Genomic DNA, 17,124 nt, shown 5'->3' on the forward strand with positions numbered 1-17,124 from the left:
ATCTATTTACAACAGAACATGCCGAAGTATTAATTTTCCCAAACTTTTATGCAACAATCACTCAGAGCAGCAGATAATCAGTGAAAACTATAGTCATGCATCTGCAATGACAAGTTTCTCTTCAAACCATGATGCTGCCACTACCGTGTCTCACTGTAAGGATGTTATTTTTAGGGTGATATTTGGTGTTAATTTTACAACTAACTTATCGTAAAATTACAAATTTAGGTCTAATTTAACCAGAGCACCTTAGTCTGCACGTTCTTTACATGTTTTGTGCAAAATTGCAAATAGCCGTCCTTCAGCACCTCCATAAAGGCCATCTTCGGTTGTGCAACATTAATAGTTATGTTGTGAACAGATTCTTCCTCCTGAGCTGGAGGATCATCTGTAAAACTCCTCCAGTATCATCATTGGCCAATCGTCTTCTTTGACTCATTTACTAAACGGATGGACTATTTATCAAGTAGCTGACGTTTTGGGATATTAAGCAAGTGTTAGGGTTAAATGCAAAGGCATGTCCATGATTTTCATTTGATTTCTTTTTAATCACTCATCTTCCTTAAATAAAAAATAAAAGAAATAAAAATCACAATTAAAAGCTGCTTTGAGTTGGTCTGTCCATTAGAATATAAAAAATGTATACTAATAAATAGTTGTGACACGTTAATGTAAAGTTGTTCCACAATATAAATACTTTTCCTCCAATAAAAAAAGAACTTACTTTAAATTAATTTCCATGGTTTGATCAGAAACTAGACTAAAAAGTTAATTTACATATATAAACCTGACTGGACATAGGGTTTGTGTTAGAGGTTGGTCTTAATGATGAAGCTAAAAGCACACAGGAGAGAGTGAATAAATGAACTGACGATTGATATTGATTGACAGATGAGAGGAGAAGATGTTTAAGCGAAGAGAGGGTGGTGGAGCCCAGCGCCAAAGGTTAAGGGGAAAGTCATCATGCAGCTTTTTTAGACCACGCCCCCCACACGGTTACCTAGGTTACCCCTGGAGTGGGGCAGGGGAGAGGGAAGGGTGGGTTTCAGTATTGGCTCCTCCCAGCGGAGGCCGACCCAGAACCCTCATTCTCCACCATTCGCCTCACAGACTTCTGCCTTCTGACCTCCTGACTCCGACTTCCAGAGTCATGACTTCGGGGGTCCATGCTGACCTCGGAAGAGGCACCCAACGCGTCGTTGTCAAGGTGTGTGCGTCCGTCGGGGCGTGGCCGCAGGGAGTCTCCATTGGCCATTCGCTCGCCGCTCACTCCAGTCACATTGATCTCGGGGACGGCCACGCCCCCCAGTGTTGGGTCACCATCTACACTCACCTCCTGGGTCTCTGATGACGGGGGGAGCATGGACGGGTGGAGGGACAATACATACACAAACCACAGAGATGGAAAGATGCATTTCATGCACAGATATAAAAACAAACACAAAAAAATAATTATGTGCACAGACACACAACCACAGAAACACAAAACATAATAACTATAACAGAAATTATATATTTCTTAAAAACTACTGTTCAAAGCATAACTAAGTACATGCAATGTGAAGATGAAGCAGGTTGCACCGACTCTGGAGTTTGCAGTATGCCCACACATTAATTTATATGCAATCAACTTTTCTTCCGTCATCTGCTCATGACTAAAAGCTTTCAGCATAAATAAGCTGCACATTCCTGTTAGAGGCAGAAGGCAAGGGTCAGAGGCACAAGATAAAACCCGCCTCACTGAACCAGCAGAAGGCTGTAATTTACCTGATGGCCCTGTTCTAGGAAGAGAGAAACAATCTCTCCTAAATCCACCTTAAACTCATCATTTACTGTAATGAGCAGATGGAGCTGAAACTTTCCAAACAAAAACACACGAGAGTGGCTCCTAAAACCTATAAAGCTGCTAGATAATATATTAAAAGGATGAAATGATGACAACATTTGGCGAAGATGGAGACCATCAATGAAATGGGTCAGTGAATGGTGAAATTTTGTTCTCTCTCCTTTGTGTGAAATGATTTAAAGATGTATAACTTTTTTTAACAAAATGATGAGGAAATACAAGAAAAAGTCCAGCCGATTTTTTTTTTCTTGTGTCATTTCCTTCTTCACCTGAGGTTTTCCTTTTTTTCTGTGTGTACATCTTACCGTGTCTCTTCCACCTGTGCCCCCGTATAGAGAGAGAGGTGACAGCATTGCGGGAGATCCTGGAGGCTGTGGGCGTGATTTCCACCTGGATACTTCGACCACCCTCTCTAATATTGCTTTTCAGTGCAGCGCTGTGTAGTGAAGACTTGATGGCATTACCCACCTGCAGATTAAGAAAAGCACAGGATTACACTCTGGGAGATGACAGAGTGACATAATCTCTGGACACTTTGAGTCCTTTGCTTTCTAGGAATTGTTCCTTCTATCCTTTTCAAGTTTTTTTTTTTTTTTTTTTAAATCAGCCACTCTAAAAACTAAATTAATGACTGCCAACACAAAACAGATTAATAAACATTACACTCCAACCTTTTTCTATATTAAACTCTCTTCAATGCCCTTAAGTATGATTTTGACAAACAAACACAAGCAGACACACATCTAACAGTAGAAAGAAAATTTTCTGCCAAAAAACTGTGGAAAGTGTAGAAGGATTAAATGGGTTTTTTTGTTTTTGTTTTTTTAAACCAACACATTTCAGAAAAACCTGTACACATAAAAAACCTTGCTGCACTGATGCTATGCCAACTTCAGCACAGACCATCGAGTTGAGCTGAAAACAGGCTTTATGACTAGGGGTAAAGGAAAAGAAAAAAGAAAAAATATTTGGCGATTTATCGTGATTTTCCGCTGCCAAATATATCGATCTTTCAGTTTTTCTAAAACAATGAGGGGAAAATGGGCTACATCAAATCACAAAAAATGTGGATTCTAATGTACGTATACAGCACTTGCTTTCTTATCTTGCATTCCATTTTGATAGTTGGGTAAAATATCACAAAATATTGATATCGTGACCCAAGAATTGTGACACATATATCGCAACTCGCATTATAATATTATATAATAATAATAAAATTTTTATTAACCGTCTTTTAAATATGATGTTTGGAATAAGCAATACATCAATGAAAGCCATATGAAGTCACTTCTGCATGTAACACGTGAAATAAAGTGTTCTGACCACAACAATTAAAGGAACTCAATCTATACATAGTTTGATCATCTTAAACAATAAATATACAAAAAAAAAAAAAAGAAAAAAAAATATCTATCTATATATCTATATATATATTAATTGCTATAGGTACAGATATCTTGATTCAATGTTTAGAACATGGCATGTTAAAAAAATTTGTTGATATAAATCCTTTTGGAAAATAAAAAAAGGCACTTTCCAAATGTATCTTTTTTTTAGATAAATGTAATAATACTCAAAGGGCAAAATGTGCTAGAGAGATTTTGTACAGTTTGAGCTTAAATACAGCTCGTGGTTGGTTGTTTTTGTCAGTCAATTATTTTATTTTTTTTGTCTAAATCCCAGTTGACAGTCAACTTTTAAATAAGTTATACATCATCTTTATTTTTTGTAAGTAATCACAAGTATTTGATATTTTAGCCATATTTATAGTATAGGCATGAAATTATTAAGTTTAATACCATATATTGTATTTCTATCTACAATGTTTTAGTATTTGTTTTTTATTTTTTATAAGATGAGCATTCATTTTGAGTGAATCTAATTTAAAAAATGAATTGATTTTTGTTTACATACTGAATGCAAACCTGAAGAGAACAATCTCTTTCCAAGTGACACTAATGAAACTACAGGCCAGATCTGATGTTATCAAATTAACCTGACTTAATGTACCGTGAAAATATAAGAGTGCAGTTCAGGCACTAATGAATGCAACAAACAACTCATTTTCATTTATAGTTTGCCCTCAGCAAAATTTCAAATACTATTTTAGTTAATGAGCAACAGAGCAGCAATAGTTATTTTTTTTAATAGATCAGAAACACCCATCTTATTTCCAAAATGATACAACCAGCCACATTTGATGCAATTAAAAAAAAGTAAGAAAAGGGTTTTAGGTGTCCAAACTCCTTGTATAATAAATTCTTCTGTTGCAATTCCTAAATAATCACGTAACAATTGCTGTAAGGAGTATTAGCATCAGAACAACATGGCTTTTGTGTGCAGCATTGCAGCAAAATGGTTTCATGGAAAACACGTCATGGTGTTCTGCTAAGCTTGAGGGTCACATCGTAGGTTGTAAGTAGGCCATATCAATGTACAAAGCTATCTTTTTTTCATTCATCAAGAAGAGGGGCATATATGTGGAAAATGTTTAAAGACTTTTCATTTAGTTTCAGATAAACTCCCTTTTAATAAATGTGCATCGAAATGTGTTTTGACTGTGCACCTTGACTTGGTGTGGTGATACTGTGAGCTTACTAGATTCAATCCTCTAGTCTCTGGGCCTTAAGGATTACAGCTTAACTGAGCGGAAGGGAAAGCATGTAAATAATCTAGTGGGATTACACTGTGCTCACAGTTGCTGACACACAGAGACTGGATGCAGCATGCAATGCCTTGAACGAATCAAGCCTGAAGCCAGCACATGCCTCTTTATAACACTTTCTTTGACACATATTTCTGACGACAATACAGAAAGGAGATGTTTAAGTTATAGGATAGATGGATGCACCCACCAACAGGGCCTCAGGGAACAACTCCAGCTGGGCTCGATAGAGGACATCATCGAGTGCTTTGGATCCCAGATCGACTTCACCGTTACACCTAGTCAAAAGCAAAAACGAATGTGCATTAAAATTACAAGCAAGCGCATTATTAGCACATCAGAAAATATATATTTTTAGAAATTCTTCCAATGAAAACAAAAATGCATAGAAATGTCCTTTTAAAAGAGTTAAGTGAAACATTTATGATCTTCAGCACAGTCTAAACACAGCCTAAAAGTTTAGCTTTTTATGAACTGCCGGTTTAAAGAGCTGATATTTTTCCCATAAAAAAAATAATAAATAAAATGGCTTGAACTTTACGTTATTTTAGTTAAAGGAGCAATGTTTGAAGTCTAATTTGAATTTAACCAAAATGAATACAATTTGTGACCCAAACTAGCAACCTCCACCAAGCTATCTCAGAATCAGACATACTTTAATAGTCCCAGAGAATGATTGCTCATTTAGTTATGTTTCATTACAACAGAAATTATTCTGAGAGCTAAGACACTAAGACAGGTATCATTTCAAACAGTTATGCTATCTTTAAACTTTATAGAAAAAGAATTATCCGTATAATATTAAAGATTAAAGAAAACAAATTAGGAAATGGAGTAAATGGGTGCTAAGCTTAGAAACATAATCTACACACTGAAAAAGCCCAAAAATAAAGGAATATAAATGCAGTTTCTGACATAGCGAGTATTTATGGACCAATGCTTCTATGTTCTTTTTGTGCATCTGCTTCGGTTTTCTGAAAACCCCAGTCGGCCTCAGCAGAAGGCCGGTCACCCTGAACCTGGTTCTGCTGTAGTCTTATTCCTTTTGAAAATGAATTTCCCCTCTCAACTGTTCCTGCCTGCATGATCAGGCTAGGGGATTGCTGCAGAGTCAATGACACACTACAAGTAAACGTTTATTGTACATGCTGATGCAGGAGAAGAAAAAATCTGATGACATGATAGAATCAGCTGGGTTTCCATAGATCGAAAGCTGTTGCTTCAGTCTAAAGCAGATTTACTAATAACAGTGTAGACGTGGCATCACATGTGGCTGCACACAGTATTGTACAAGATTCTTAAGTTATTACTTTATAATGTATAGAAGACCTGTTACTGTTAGTGCAAAACTATAGAAGTAATAGGTCTTAAATTTCCCACAGGTCTGTATCAAATTGCTGAAAAGAGAACAAAAGCTGAAGTTACAACAGAAAAAAAAAACAAATCCAACCAACCATGAAATACCACATTAAGGGTGATTTATTACTTCAATGAAACATGAAACAATCCGATGAAAAATAAGGAACTGAAACCTCTTAAACATGACACCTAGGTCGTGGCTAACCTGTGTGATCCGGCTCATATGTTAAATACTCACAAGGCGTAGTGGATCCCTGTAATGAGCTGAACCAAGAACTCTGATGTGACCGTCAGTCGTGTGCTAATGCCTTTATAGCGTCTCATCTGTTGCCGTGGGTAACCACATATGCTCACCCTGGAGAGGAAAAGCAGTTAAAACAAACACAATGAAGCGGCGTGCAGCATGGTAGGCAAAACAAAGGCTCCATAGGGGCCACTTGATTATAGGTACTTTGTGACAGCTTACTTCCCTAATGGTGAGCTAATATGAAACCACATCTGCTGAATATAAACATTCATAAAACACAATATTGAGCTCTATAAAAACTTTTATGAAAATTGTACTATAAATAATCAACGATTTGCAAATGGCTATGACACAAATTTTAGGAGAAAACAAAGGCCCGTTGTGCACAACTGTCCAATAGTATAGCAAACTATAAAGGGGAAATCCAAGCTGATGACTCCTCATCAGACCAGTGATCAGCTGCAGTTGGCAGATTACAGAAATCACTGTTCACATGGCGGCTTGAAGCCATGATGTGGTACCTTGGATCTCACTGGCAGCAAATGCTATAAGAGGATCAGAGCAGCAACTGCACTGCAAAGTAGCATTTAGATGTGTGACATAAACTATGATGTTAAAGCAAGATAATTAGGGGCTTTTCTTTGCATAATTTGTTAAGTGAAGAAAACAAAATTAATTAATTTAAGAGCCTGTGTGTGTGTTATGTGTCTCTGTCTTACCTGGAACTAAGCTGACAGAGAGACTGCAGGGAGGTGGGGGTCATGTAGCTAAGAGCTGCGTTGTAGCACAGCAGCAGGAAGGTCAGCACCTCAAATCTCATTAAAGGAAACAAACAGCACATTACATTCAATGACACTGGGAGATGTCTCACTAAAATACTGAAGGCATTACAGCAGACATTTTCAACTATACTTCCAAACATTTGCTAATTAATAAAACGACACATAATGCCTTGCAAAAATGTCCTAGCTTTTCTTTTTTTTCCAATGTTATTAATGTAAAACCGCACACTTTAATCCACTTTATTGGGACTGAACATAATAGATCAATAGCACCTACAGTAGCACGTGTTTTTGACATGAAAAGTTTCTAGAGGTAAAGAGGCATTCAACTCTCCAGAGTCAAACACCCTTTCCTTTAACTATAGCTTAGCTTACATTCAGCTTGACACATCTTAAGATTAAATTCATGCCAATTATTTTATGTAAGGCAGCTCGATGTCTGGCAGACTGGCCGGATATCCACTGTGATCAGCTCTTTTTGATTTTGCCAAAGAGTCCTACTTTGGATTAAGGTATGGACTTTAAGGGCAAAAATACTAATTGGCAAATCATCTAATTTTCCTGCCAGAATAAGGGCAAACGACTTACTTTAAGAATCGTCTATTTTTTAGATCATTTCTGCAGAGCAACCTGTGCAGATTAGAAAGCAAGCTTATATTCTAAGTCTCGAAAGGTCTCTGACTTTGCTCAGTGTTCAGCAATGGTGTAATATGGCAGCGTCATAAAATAACCAGAACCCAGTCAAGTAAAGGTGGCTTTGCTTAAAAGTGTTTCTCTTCAGGGTGGAAAGAAAAAAAATATATATATTTTATAATAAATGAATGCCCACAAATCTATAAAGGATTTATTTCATCCTTTGTTTGCCTATAAGTCACATTAAATTGGTTGAAAGCAAAAAATTAGAGAGAGGAGGAAAAAAAAAACACCTGGTAAAGACTTGGAACATTTCCTGTAGGCAAACATGACTAATAGTTTGTTTTAAGTTGCATTAATTTAAGAAACCCTTAAAGCAACTTTAGATAAAAAGAAAAAGACAATCACCGTAGGCAACCAATGAGTCAAGTGCATCTTTAATTAATTTGTTGTGACAGTATCTCAACACTATTCACCTCAACACAATACAAATTCAGCTACATAACTGAGAGAGTCTAACATTTAGATTGATAATACATGACTGACAATAAAACATTTTTAAAAAAACAACTTTCCAAGCTCTTTGCCTTATCGTACAGCATCCTTTGTGGGTGTAGTAATTTAAGCTGCTGGCTGACGTTCACTGCCATTTATTGCTGGTCTGCATCATTCTACCAGGAAAGCTAAATTTAAAGCTACCACTAATCAGCCATTTCCTATATCAGCTGAATGGGAAAGTAAAAAGAATAAATATACCAATAGACCTACCTGTTTTGAGCTGTAAAATTTTCTCTCTGGAGGAGGGGACCGCTGTACACCACCCTGCTCAGCCCGTGATTGGCTAAAGCTCCTTCTGTAAGAGCTATGGAGCCGATGGCTGATGGCTACAAGCAACATGAAGCGGATTAACTCACTAAATTTAAGGAAAGTGAAATCAAGGATTTTTTTGCAAGTTTTTATAGTATGTATACCTCATGATACACCGAGGGTTTAGAGAGGGAAGGGACGGTGAAAGATAATATTTTACTTTGCCCATCTTTATCAACGATTTCCTAGGAAAGACAAAGAAAGGAAACATATTATTGCTCTGTGAGAAATAAAGACAGCTTTCTTTTCTCTTATGTCGAACTTCTGATCCATTTCGAGCCAGCCATTTGTTATATGTGTATGTTAGGATGTAGACCTTGGGGATCTGTTTCCCCACACGCTGTACCCTGTTGGAGTGTGAATACTTATTTGTTTGAACACACATGCAAAAACCCCAGGGGTTTTAATGTCCCCTGTGTGCCTGTGAATGTCAAGCAGATTATTAGGAGCCAGTCAGTGTGCTGACTGACAGCTGACCTATTCTGGTATTCAGAGAGGAAGCGAGGAGACACTGCACTTTGCTGATAGAGCATTAGGGGCCAAAGAGAATGAAAATGGAAATTCATTTTAATAATTAAAAGGGCGTTATAGCACCCTGAGAAGATTATGGGTGTTTATAAGGCGCAAAGTAATCATGTTTCAGTTCCTCTGTCACCCTTACTTCCTGTCACTCTCAATGTTTAGCTTTCAAAGAACACCTAAATGAAGAGGAAAAAAAAAAAAAAAACACTGAATGTTTCAAGCATTTAATGCCAACAACATTTTTAAAGTAAACCGCTATAAAGTTCTAGAAAGTTGCAAGCATCTCATATTATCAATATCAACAAGAGCAGCTCCTTCTTAGGGACCATTCTGTCTCCTACCAGGTTGTAAATGCCCAGTAGCAGTGCCTCAATACAGCCGGACGTGTGGGGGTCTCTGGCAGCGCTGACAGACAAGAGGCTCCACAGAAGCTCTGGCAGGAACTGCAGTGTGAAACGCTGCAGCTGTGGCACACCGCTCCGGTAGAACTCAAACAACTGGTGACAAACTGGCTCCAGCAGCTGTGGGGGGGTGAAAAATATGACCAAAAATAAATAGAAATGGTGAAAACACAATCATAGCAGCTTAAAGGGAATGCAAGCAAGTTTGTCAAACTTTAGCTATAAAAATACCAGATACACGATAACACGTCTGATTATTTAGTATTTCTAGCTTATTTTACAGCAGTGACAGAGAGGATTAATATGGGTAAAAGTGTGTACATACGTCGCTGTAGTTTTCTCGTATGACTTTGTAGAGAGCAGGTATCAGAGAGGCTTTGTCTTTAAGTGAAACGGCGTAGGTGGAGATAGCACTGTCAGGGAGGGTCTAAAAAAGAAAAAAAACAACAACTGAGGTTTGCTGCAATGTAGTTACTCAACCGCACACATTTACCCACATATTTACATATTGAGATGGGTATGAAGCCTTGAAATAATTTAATCTCGAGGCTGCAGAATAATGTCACAACATGAAAAAGAAATCCACGACTTCCCTTAATGGTATATGTGACAACTCAGACACCAATTTCTCTTTAGGTCCATCTGACTCAGTCAAATTGTAGCTCCTAGCTCCTTTTCCATCTCCTATTGCAGGGTCAACAGTAAGAACACCATTGCAAGAAAGGAACCTCGAACTGCTGTGCTGAATCCAGTTCAACCTAAATGGCGTCATTAATGTAAACACACGTGGATGATTAGAGTGAGAACCGCAACTACAGCCTTCATAGGAACTACAAAAAAATTACCCAAATGTAGCCAACAGCTGAATCTCTTCAATATAACACCGAAAAGCATATGAAGGCACATAAATTTGCATGTATTACAGAGAGAGTATACATGAAGAAATAATTAGTTTTTGTTAAGGTACGTGTGCCTATATGGTCTGTCAACTTGTCAGAATTGTAGGCGATTGTAGAGCTATGAGGTGGATAGGAATATTCATCACCACGTCATTTTAAAACAAAAATAAAAACTTCTACTAAATGCTAAAAACAACTGGATATCATTGTATTTATATTAAATATATTAGTTATTAAATGTTTACATTTTGGAATTGTGGATATCAAGTAAAATGAGAAAAATAAGGCTGCACAGCTCTGAAAAGTTTGGTCAGAAATCAATATCTGATAAGGATGCTGCAGCTACAGCCAATTACCAAAATTTACTTAAAACATTTTATATATATCCCTACACCTTTAAAAGTGTACCTTGCTTATCTGCTTCAGCTAAAGTAACACAAGGGCAATAGATCTGTAGCTTCCATGTTCGGCACCCCTAGAAGCAACAAGCAACACAAAATTAAACTGTGTCCCTTTGTGTTTAGGAATGTAAGAAAAGACAACTTTGGACCAGCAGACAGAGAAGTCATTGAGTTACGTGTGAAGACAAGGCTAGAAACACCCTTCTAGACAGACCAAATATGATAGTGATCTTCAGCAGGCAACAATATACAGAGTTTGGCTAGAACAAAATCTGCTGTGGGAGGTGCTTCCTACAATGCTCTTTAGTTGGAAAATGGTCAGGGGGGGAATTTGCATCAGTTGCAGAGAATATCCATTTGTGTTAAACATATTGTTGTCATGAAATGCATTAATTCCAGACACTATAAAACAGTAAAAAAAATCTAATCCAATCAGTCCTTTGGGGTATTAATAGTGCCCACTATAGTACTATCATAGCACTATTTAACATAATTTAAACAGCTTGATCTAAATTCATAAAAAGTAGTTTTAGTAATATATGCTTAAGAGGCCATTTTTACAAAAAAAAAAGTACCTGTATCAGTGTTTGTGTTAAAACAAAATGTGGTTTTAGACTCTTACCATGTTGTTCTTCCTGTTTGGTGAGATGCACTTGTGTTGTGTGTGAATAGTTCCTAAATCTAAAATATGTGCGAGCGGCTGAAGCAACAGATTATTCCAGATGTCATTGGTAGGTTATAAATAGCAAACATTAATTTCTCATAAGTCAACAAATGTCTAAAAAAAGAAAGATACTTTTCTAAAATCGATTTGGTCAATTTTGCAAAATCTCTGTTTAATAACTGTAAAGTTATCCTGTTCTGTCCTACCATTACAATTGTTAACTGAGTGAAAAGGCTTTACTCTGCTTTGTTTGCATTTTGAACACTGAATACTCTTAATATCCTCATAAGCAAAGACAGAGTGCTAAGCATTGTAAAATAACTGAAACTACATATTTAACATCTGATACTGAACTCTAAAATATCTGCTTAATGTTTTCCAAATTTAACTTTTCCACTTTTATTGTTGTGAATTCCATCTTTTGCCATTTTTTTTTTTTTTTTATTGACCCTGAAATTGTTAAATTATGATCAAACTTAGTTATTTAACTTTGAAAAATATGCCCAGCTGCTGTGGCTCACCACAACACAGTCCTTTTGCAAGATATTAAAAAAAGAAAAGTCCTGTAGTTTAATTCTTTCATTCTAATTATTTAAAGTTCAGCTCAACCACAACATGAGGCAGCAAAACCTTGCAGTGTTGCATAATAAAAAGAACCCATCTTCATTTCTATCTCTCTTATCAGTCGGAGACATCATCACTACAGCTTATGACTGTCTTTTTGTGTTTAGCCCTTTGCTTTAAGGCCAATTTGCAGCACTTTACCCCATTTTTGTCTTTACACACACATTACTAAATGTTCAATACAGATACTTCTTTGCTCCAGCTGTTCTAGTTAAATGTTTATGAGTTAGCAGGCATCAATGGCTGGCGCTAGCTTGCTTCTTTTTCATTTAATCTCTAAAGCATGTGCATGACATGTATTCTCACATGTCCAGTCAATCATGAGATGATTAGATATACAGATTTGTGTTTACACACTTTAAAGTAAGTGAAATAAATTCCAACTGTAGGAATGAGGAGCAGAAATGTCTCGTATACAAATGATGGGCGAATGATGTTTCATAAGGCTACCTCACACTAAAGTCCTACCTTAAATTCTGACAGCCATTCCTCCACCACTCCTTGGTCCATAGCCAACATGTTCCCTCATCTGCAGTAGAGTCGCTTCTACCTAAGAAAGACAAAAGTACAGATAAAAATACACAGTTGTGGTTGGTATTGATTGACATATAAAGAGAAAGCCTCTTGGATCATTCTATTATTCAACATTCACCTGTTAAAAATACTCAAATAAAAATAGTGAACAGTGAGCAGTGCATGAACATTCTTCCGGGCTGCAATATTTCAAAGCGGTACTAGTCTCTCCATCCCTTTGCTTTTCTCTAGCATGCCTCTCATCCCTCTCCAGACAAACACCTCTGCAAAAAAGAAGCTTCATACTTAGGCTTGTAAATCTAACATCACCCACACAGAAAACCCTGGCTGACCTCACTGCTAAAGCACCTATGAAAAAAAAGAAAAATGATGCTTAACAGGCTTTGCAGGTTGGATGTCTAGAGAGACAGACAAAGTGGATGCAATCTACGTTAAATAGTTTTTTTTTCTTACTAGAACGAATTCTGCTCCTTTCATGTGAAGTTCTACACAATAACCACATTTGCTATATGCATCAAATTTAGTTTTTAAATAAAACCTTTTTTTCCTGCAATATTATTCTCAAAAAAGTGACGTCAAAGGTATAGTGGAGGATGTTCTTTTTCCAGGTGGATCATCAAAATAAGTGGTCGTCTTAATTGTAAGTCATTCTGGTGATATGTTTATGTAAGGCCGTCCTACGTTCTCATCCCCATTTTCACTAACCCGTGTCGAATCTGACATGGTGACTTTTAAACAGAGCGTGCACGAGGAGAATTTGGCTTGCGCACATTCTTGCACGCTGTGCTAGGCATTCCCTCACAAGAGCAGGTACAGGGTCATGCTTGTGGATTTTTTTTTTTTTTTTAAAGTGGAGAAGGCGGGTCTTTTCAAAAAATTGAAATATAACAGTTATAATACCAATACATTTATTCAATTAAATTTGAATGCACAGAGTTGCCGTTTAAAATCAGTTTAGCTAAAGATATTTCAAAAATTATGGACAAAGGCTTGGCCCATAAAAAGACATAAATTATTGTGCGTTATCCTTATTTAGAGGCGAGTTCAGGAGGGTTCTAGCTCTGATCTTCAGCTGCTCCTGTCTAAACTCCAGAACGCAGCCTCACTTTACACCTGTTTTCCAAGCGATTCTCCCACAAAGGAGGACAACAGTATCAGGTCCTGGTCAGATGGAAGTACCAACATAACAACCATCATCCAGCCGTACCTCCTGGACTCCCTGAACTGGGTGCATCCCTGAAGGAGCTGGTCAACCCAGGCAGGTTTGCACCGCTGGGTGACTCGTTCTGTAAAATCAATGCTAATTTCAAACCAGCAAGCAGCAGATAGACGTTCCTTCTATTTGATGACACAGTGAAGTAATAGAAGTGGAGCTTTGTTGCCCACCATGCGTTATGCTGGTAAAATGTCAAACCAGTTGTATGAGTGAACAGTAATCACTGGAATCACGATGTCATTCGTTTGAAAGAATGCGTCTACAAGCAGTATCACTAAAGACCGAGCAGTGTGTGTGCCAGGCCCTTTGGTAGCTAAAAGATAGAACCACACCAAAACTGATAGAAAAAAGGCCACCAAGGATGTGCAGCAAAAGCACAGCAGTATGGCGTCAAAGAGTGATTGGGGGGGGGAGTCATATTTGTCTTATTCAGTTTCAGGAATCCATTTTAAAAACGTTTCCTTTCAAGTCAAGCAAAACACCGGACCCTTGTGAATGCACAACCTAAAAGAAAAAAAAACATCTTTGATTATATTTTTATGACCTGTGTTGTTGGGGCCTGCAGGTCTTAATGCTCAAATATGATATTTTAAAGGAATCTGATTCTTCTGTGTAGTCTTTCCTATTACCTTTAAAATGTGACCTGTACCCGACTGTTTTTGTTACAGCAGGCGCTGAATCTAAAACGGATGAATAAAATAAGGGAAAGATTAGACTGTCATTTCAACACAAGAAACTGTCTGAATACAGAAACACAGAGCAGTGGTGGGAAAGGCAGTTTTTAGCAGAACTTTATAGTGTCATTGACAACTTTTAATCATATATGGTAACCCCTCTGCTCTCAACTCCACAGTGGGGACCCTTGATGCATGCCAAATACCCTTTATAGCATTTTAAAGTGTCTGTTTGAAGGGTTGTGTATGAATGTTACATTGGCTACGTTCACATTGCAGAGAATTTTGGCCCAAATCCAATTTGCCCTGAAGCGACTCAGGTGAGCCGTTTTCATGACTGTGTAAACGGGCCAAATCGGATCTGGGCCACATTTGTATGTGGTTTAAAATCAGATACAGGTCGGATCTTTTGGAATGTGACTGTGGTCTGAACAGCCAAGTGAGTACAGTTAGTAGGTACTGACGGCACAGAAAAAAAAAAAACAATTACAACAATCATGGAGGACAGCATAGACAGCGGTCTACATTTGAGGGACAAAAATAAAATAAAAAAATCAGTATTTGGTTGGATACAACGATCTAAAAAAAACTTGAAGGGTAACACCCACACATTTCTCCTCAGAGATGTCGCACCCACTGCTCCTCCAAAAGCCGTAATAAAGTAGCCGTAGCTATTGCAAACCACTTTCCATATCCTAATGGTTTCCCGTAAGCCTTTCAGTTAGGCCTGAGTTGAGCTCTACGTTACAACCGCATACAATTCAAGAAGCAGAAGCGGCCGGTTTACATGCATCAAAAGGTCCTGCAGCGTGCTTCGAGCAGCAGGAGCAGCGCATCTGAGTTCATCTGAGGCGCAAGACATGCTTCTGAAGCGTGTGTGTTTTAGATAGGTTTTGCAGGACTTATATCTTAGCTTCTTTCTTACCAATGGCTGCTGTTCACTGCTGGGCAGCACAAAATTTTGACAAGTTTGATGGGAAGTAGCGTCTAAGTCAAATGTCCAGCGCATTCACAGCATCTATCTGTTATTAATATGTCACATGGCAGCCAAGTACCAGAAGATCAGATATGAGTCGGAATCAGGACCACATATGAACGTGATTCAAGGGTGTCTTGACAAAGTCTGCTACAGGCCAGATCTGGGCGTCCTTTTAAAAAGCCTGATTGGAACACTTGACACAAATAATCGTCATTACTTCATAGCTGTAATAATAAAAAACAAATATTTTTAGCAGCAGATGAGATAGTGGGTACTGTTCTACTTTAAATATAAAAACGTAATAATTTTGTGGTGTTAACACTATGATTCAACAACAAAAAAAGGGATTTTTACATAAAGTATCGTAATATTAAAATTTGATACATGTTATTGTCAACTTATGCAATATCTAATCTTGCTGAATTTAAACAAGCTACAGATGGTGGGTTTCAAAGTCGAGATAATTGAACAAGAAAAGGAGTTGAAATCCCAAATGTTACTGAAAGTCTGATCAGAAGACCAGTAGACCTGCGTTTCCTGCAGAGGGGCAACATGTCTGTGTCTTGGATAAACTATCTGTGTTCATCAAGGCTGTATTGTGTCTGTGTCCTGTCTGAGATCTGTAATAAGCACAAGGCTAAATCAGCGGATAGATTAAAAAACCAAGTCCATGTTTGGTGTGTCTGGTGATGCAGTCATAGAGGGAGCATTAGGAAAAAAAGCGTGCTTCCATGAAGTTGTGGAGGAAAAATGTTTTTAAAAGTACTTATATTAAGTCGAACGATATGATAATCACACGGTATATGTCTCATAATTCCCTCTATAATTTTCTTCCCAAGTATATAGTCTGACATTAAATGCTAACCTCTTCTGACGAATATTTTCCCTTTCCACACATGTACAAACTGAAAAACACAACTTTCACATTAACGAAGGGAAAAATACTACAGAGTACTAATTTAGAGGTTTGTACAACAGAAGTAACCAAAAATAACTCCTGCCTTTCTTTTACTACTAGTGCTTCTCAGTTCTTTCAAAACATAATTTTTCCTTCTGCATCTTCTCTGCCGCCGGACATATTTTTCAGAAATCCATCTTGTTCTGTTTGGTATTTTTTTCTGCCGCATGGGTTCCTCTACTGCAGCCAGGTGTCTATTTATGGACTGTACCAATGACAGGAATGACAAGGGGGGAGGGGAGCCAGTGACTCATAAAATGAGGAAGAGTTAAAAAGCAGAATAGCCTCCATTTGGAGAAATTAACTCCTTTGTTTGTAGCGTGTTGTTCTGTTCTCTCCCAGCGACAGACAACAGATAGAACGTCATTATCTAAAGCCAGCATATGTCTCTTAATAAAGACTGTGATTAAACTGTGGATGAGTCAGTCTGTAGAGGAAGAACTTTCCTCCTACAAAGTGACTTTGAACCCATTCCCTTTGTCCAGGGGGACGTCTGGGGCATGCAATTTCAATCAACTGTTGCAAGAAAAAGACTAGAATCAGCAGCTGCCTGTCAAAGCGCCAACATAGGTGAGATTTACTTCCCATTACAGCTCTGGGAACAGAAACTGATGCAATGCAAAGTCACTGATAATGACAAAGAGAAGAGGAACAAAAAAAGAACAAAAAACAGGCGATAAATGCCCAACATAAAAAAAAGACAGATTAACATAACGGGCAAAAAAAAATAAAAAATGAAAAGACGGGTTTGGTATTTACGTTTCAAAGACTTAACTGAATTAAAAAATAAAAATAAAAATAAAAATCGAAGACTTCTTGTGATTTTAAACCATATTTGCAGAGGCAACAT

General features: G+C 37.6%; 1 protein-coding gene across 3 annotated transcripts in view; it reads right to left on the bottom strand.

Annotated features, from left to right (window-relative positions):
• fam126a (family with sequence similarity 126 member A) overlaps positions 1-17,124 on the bottom strand; it is a 36,584-nt gene that overhangs the window by 3,042 nt on the left and 16,418 nt on the right. The window contains exons 1-9 of one of the 3 annotated variants that reach the window (XM_015376509.1): positions 12,382-12,463; positions 9,651-9,752; positions 9,266-9,445; positions 8,507-8,587; positions 8,304-8,419; positions 6,840-6,935; positions 6,112-6,228; positions 4,705-4,792; positions 2,152-2,314 (exon numbers count right to left, since the gene is read on the bottom strand). In XM_015376509.1, coding sequence (XP_015231995.1) covers positions 2,152-2,314; positions 4,705-4,792; positions 6,112-6,228; positions 6,840-6,935; positions 8,304-8,419; positions 8,507-8,587; positions 9,266-9,445; positions 9,651-9,752; positions 12,382-12,432 — 994 coding nt within the window. In that variant the 5' untranslated portion in view covers positions 12,433-12,463. Of the gene's footprint in view, positions 1-1,000; positions 1,345-2,151; positions 2,315-4,704; positions 4,793-6,111; positions 6,229-6,839; positions 6,936-8,303; positions 8,420-8,506; positions 8,588-9,265; positions 9,446-9,650; positions 9,753-12,381; positions 12,464-17,124 lie in introns of those variants that run through there. The other 2 variants (XM_015376511.1, XM_015376508.1) reach the window with 2 other exon arrangements.

This window comes from Cyprinodon variegatus, unplaced genomic scaffold (genome assembly GCF_000732505.1).
Source record: "Cyprinodon variegatus isolate N-32 unplaced genomic scaffold, C_variegatus-1.0 Scaffold135, whole genome shotgun sequence".
Lineage (NCBI taxonomy): Eukaryota > Metazoa > Chordata > Actinopteri > Cyprinodontiformes > Cyprinodontidae > Cyprinodon > Cyprinodon variegatus.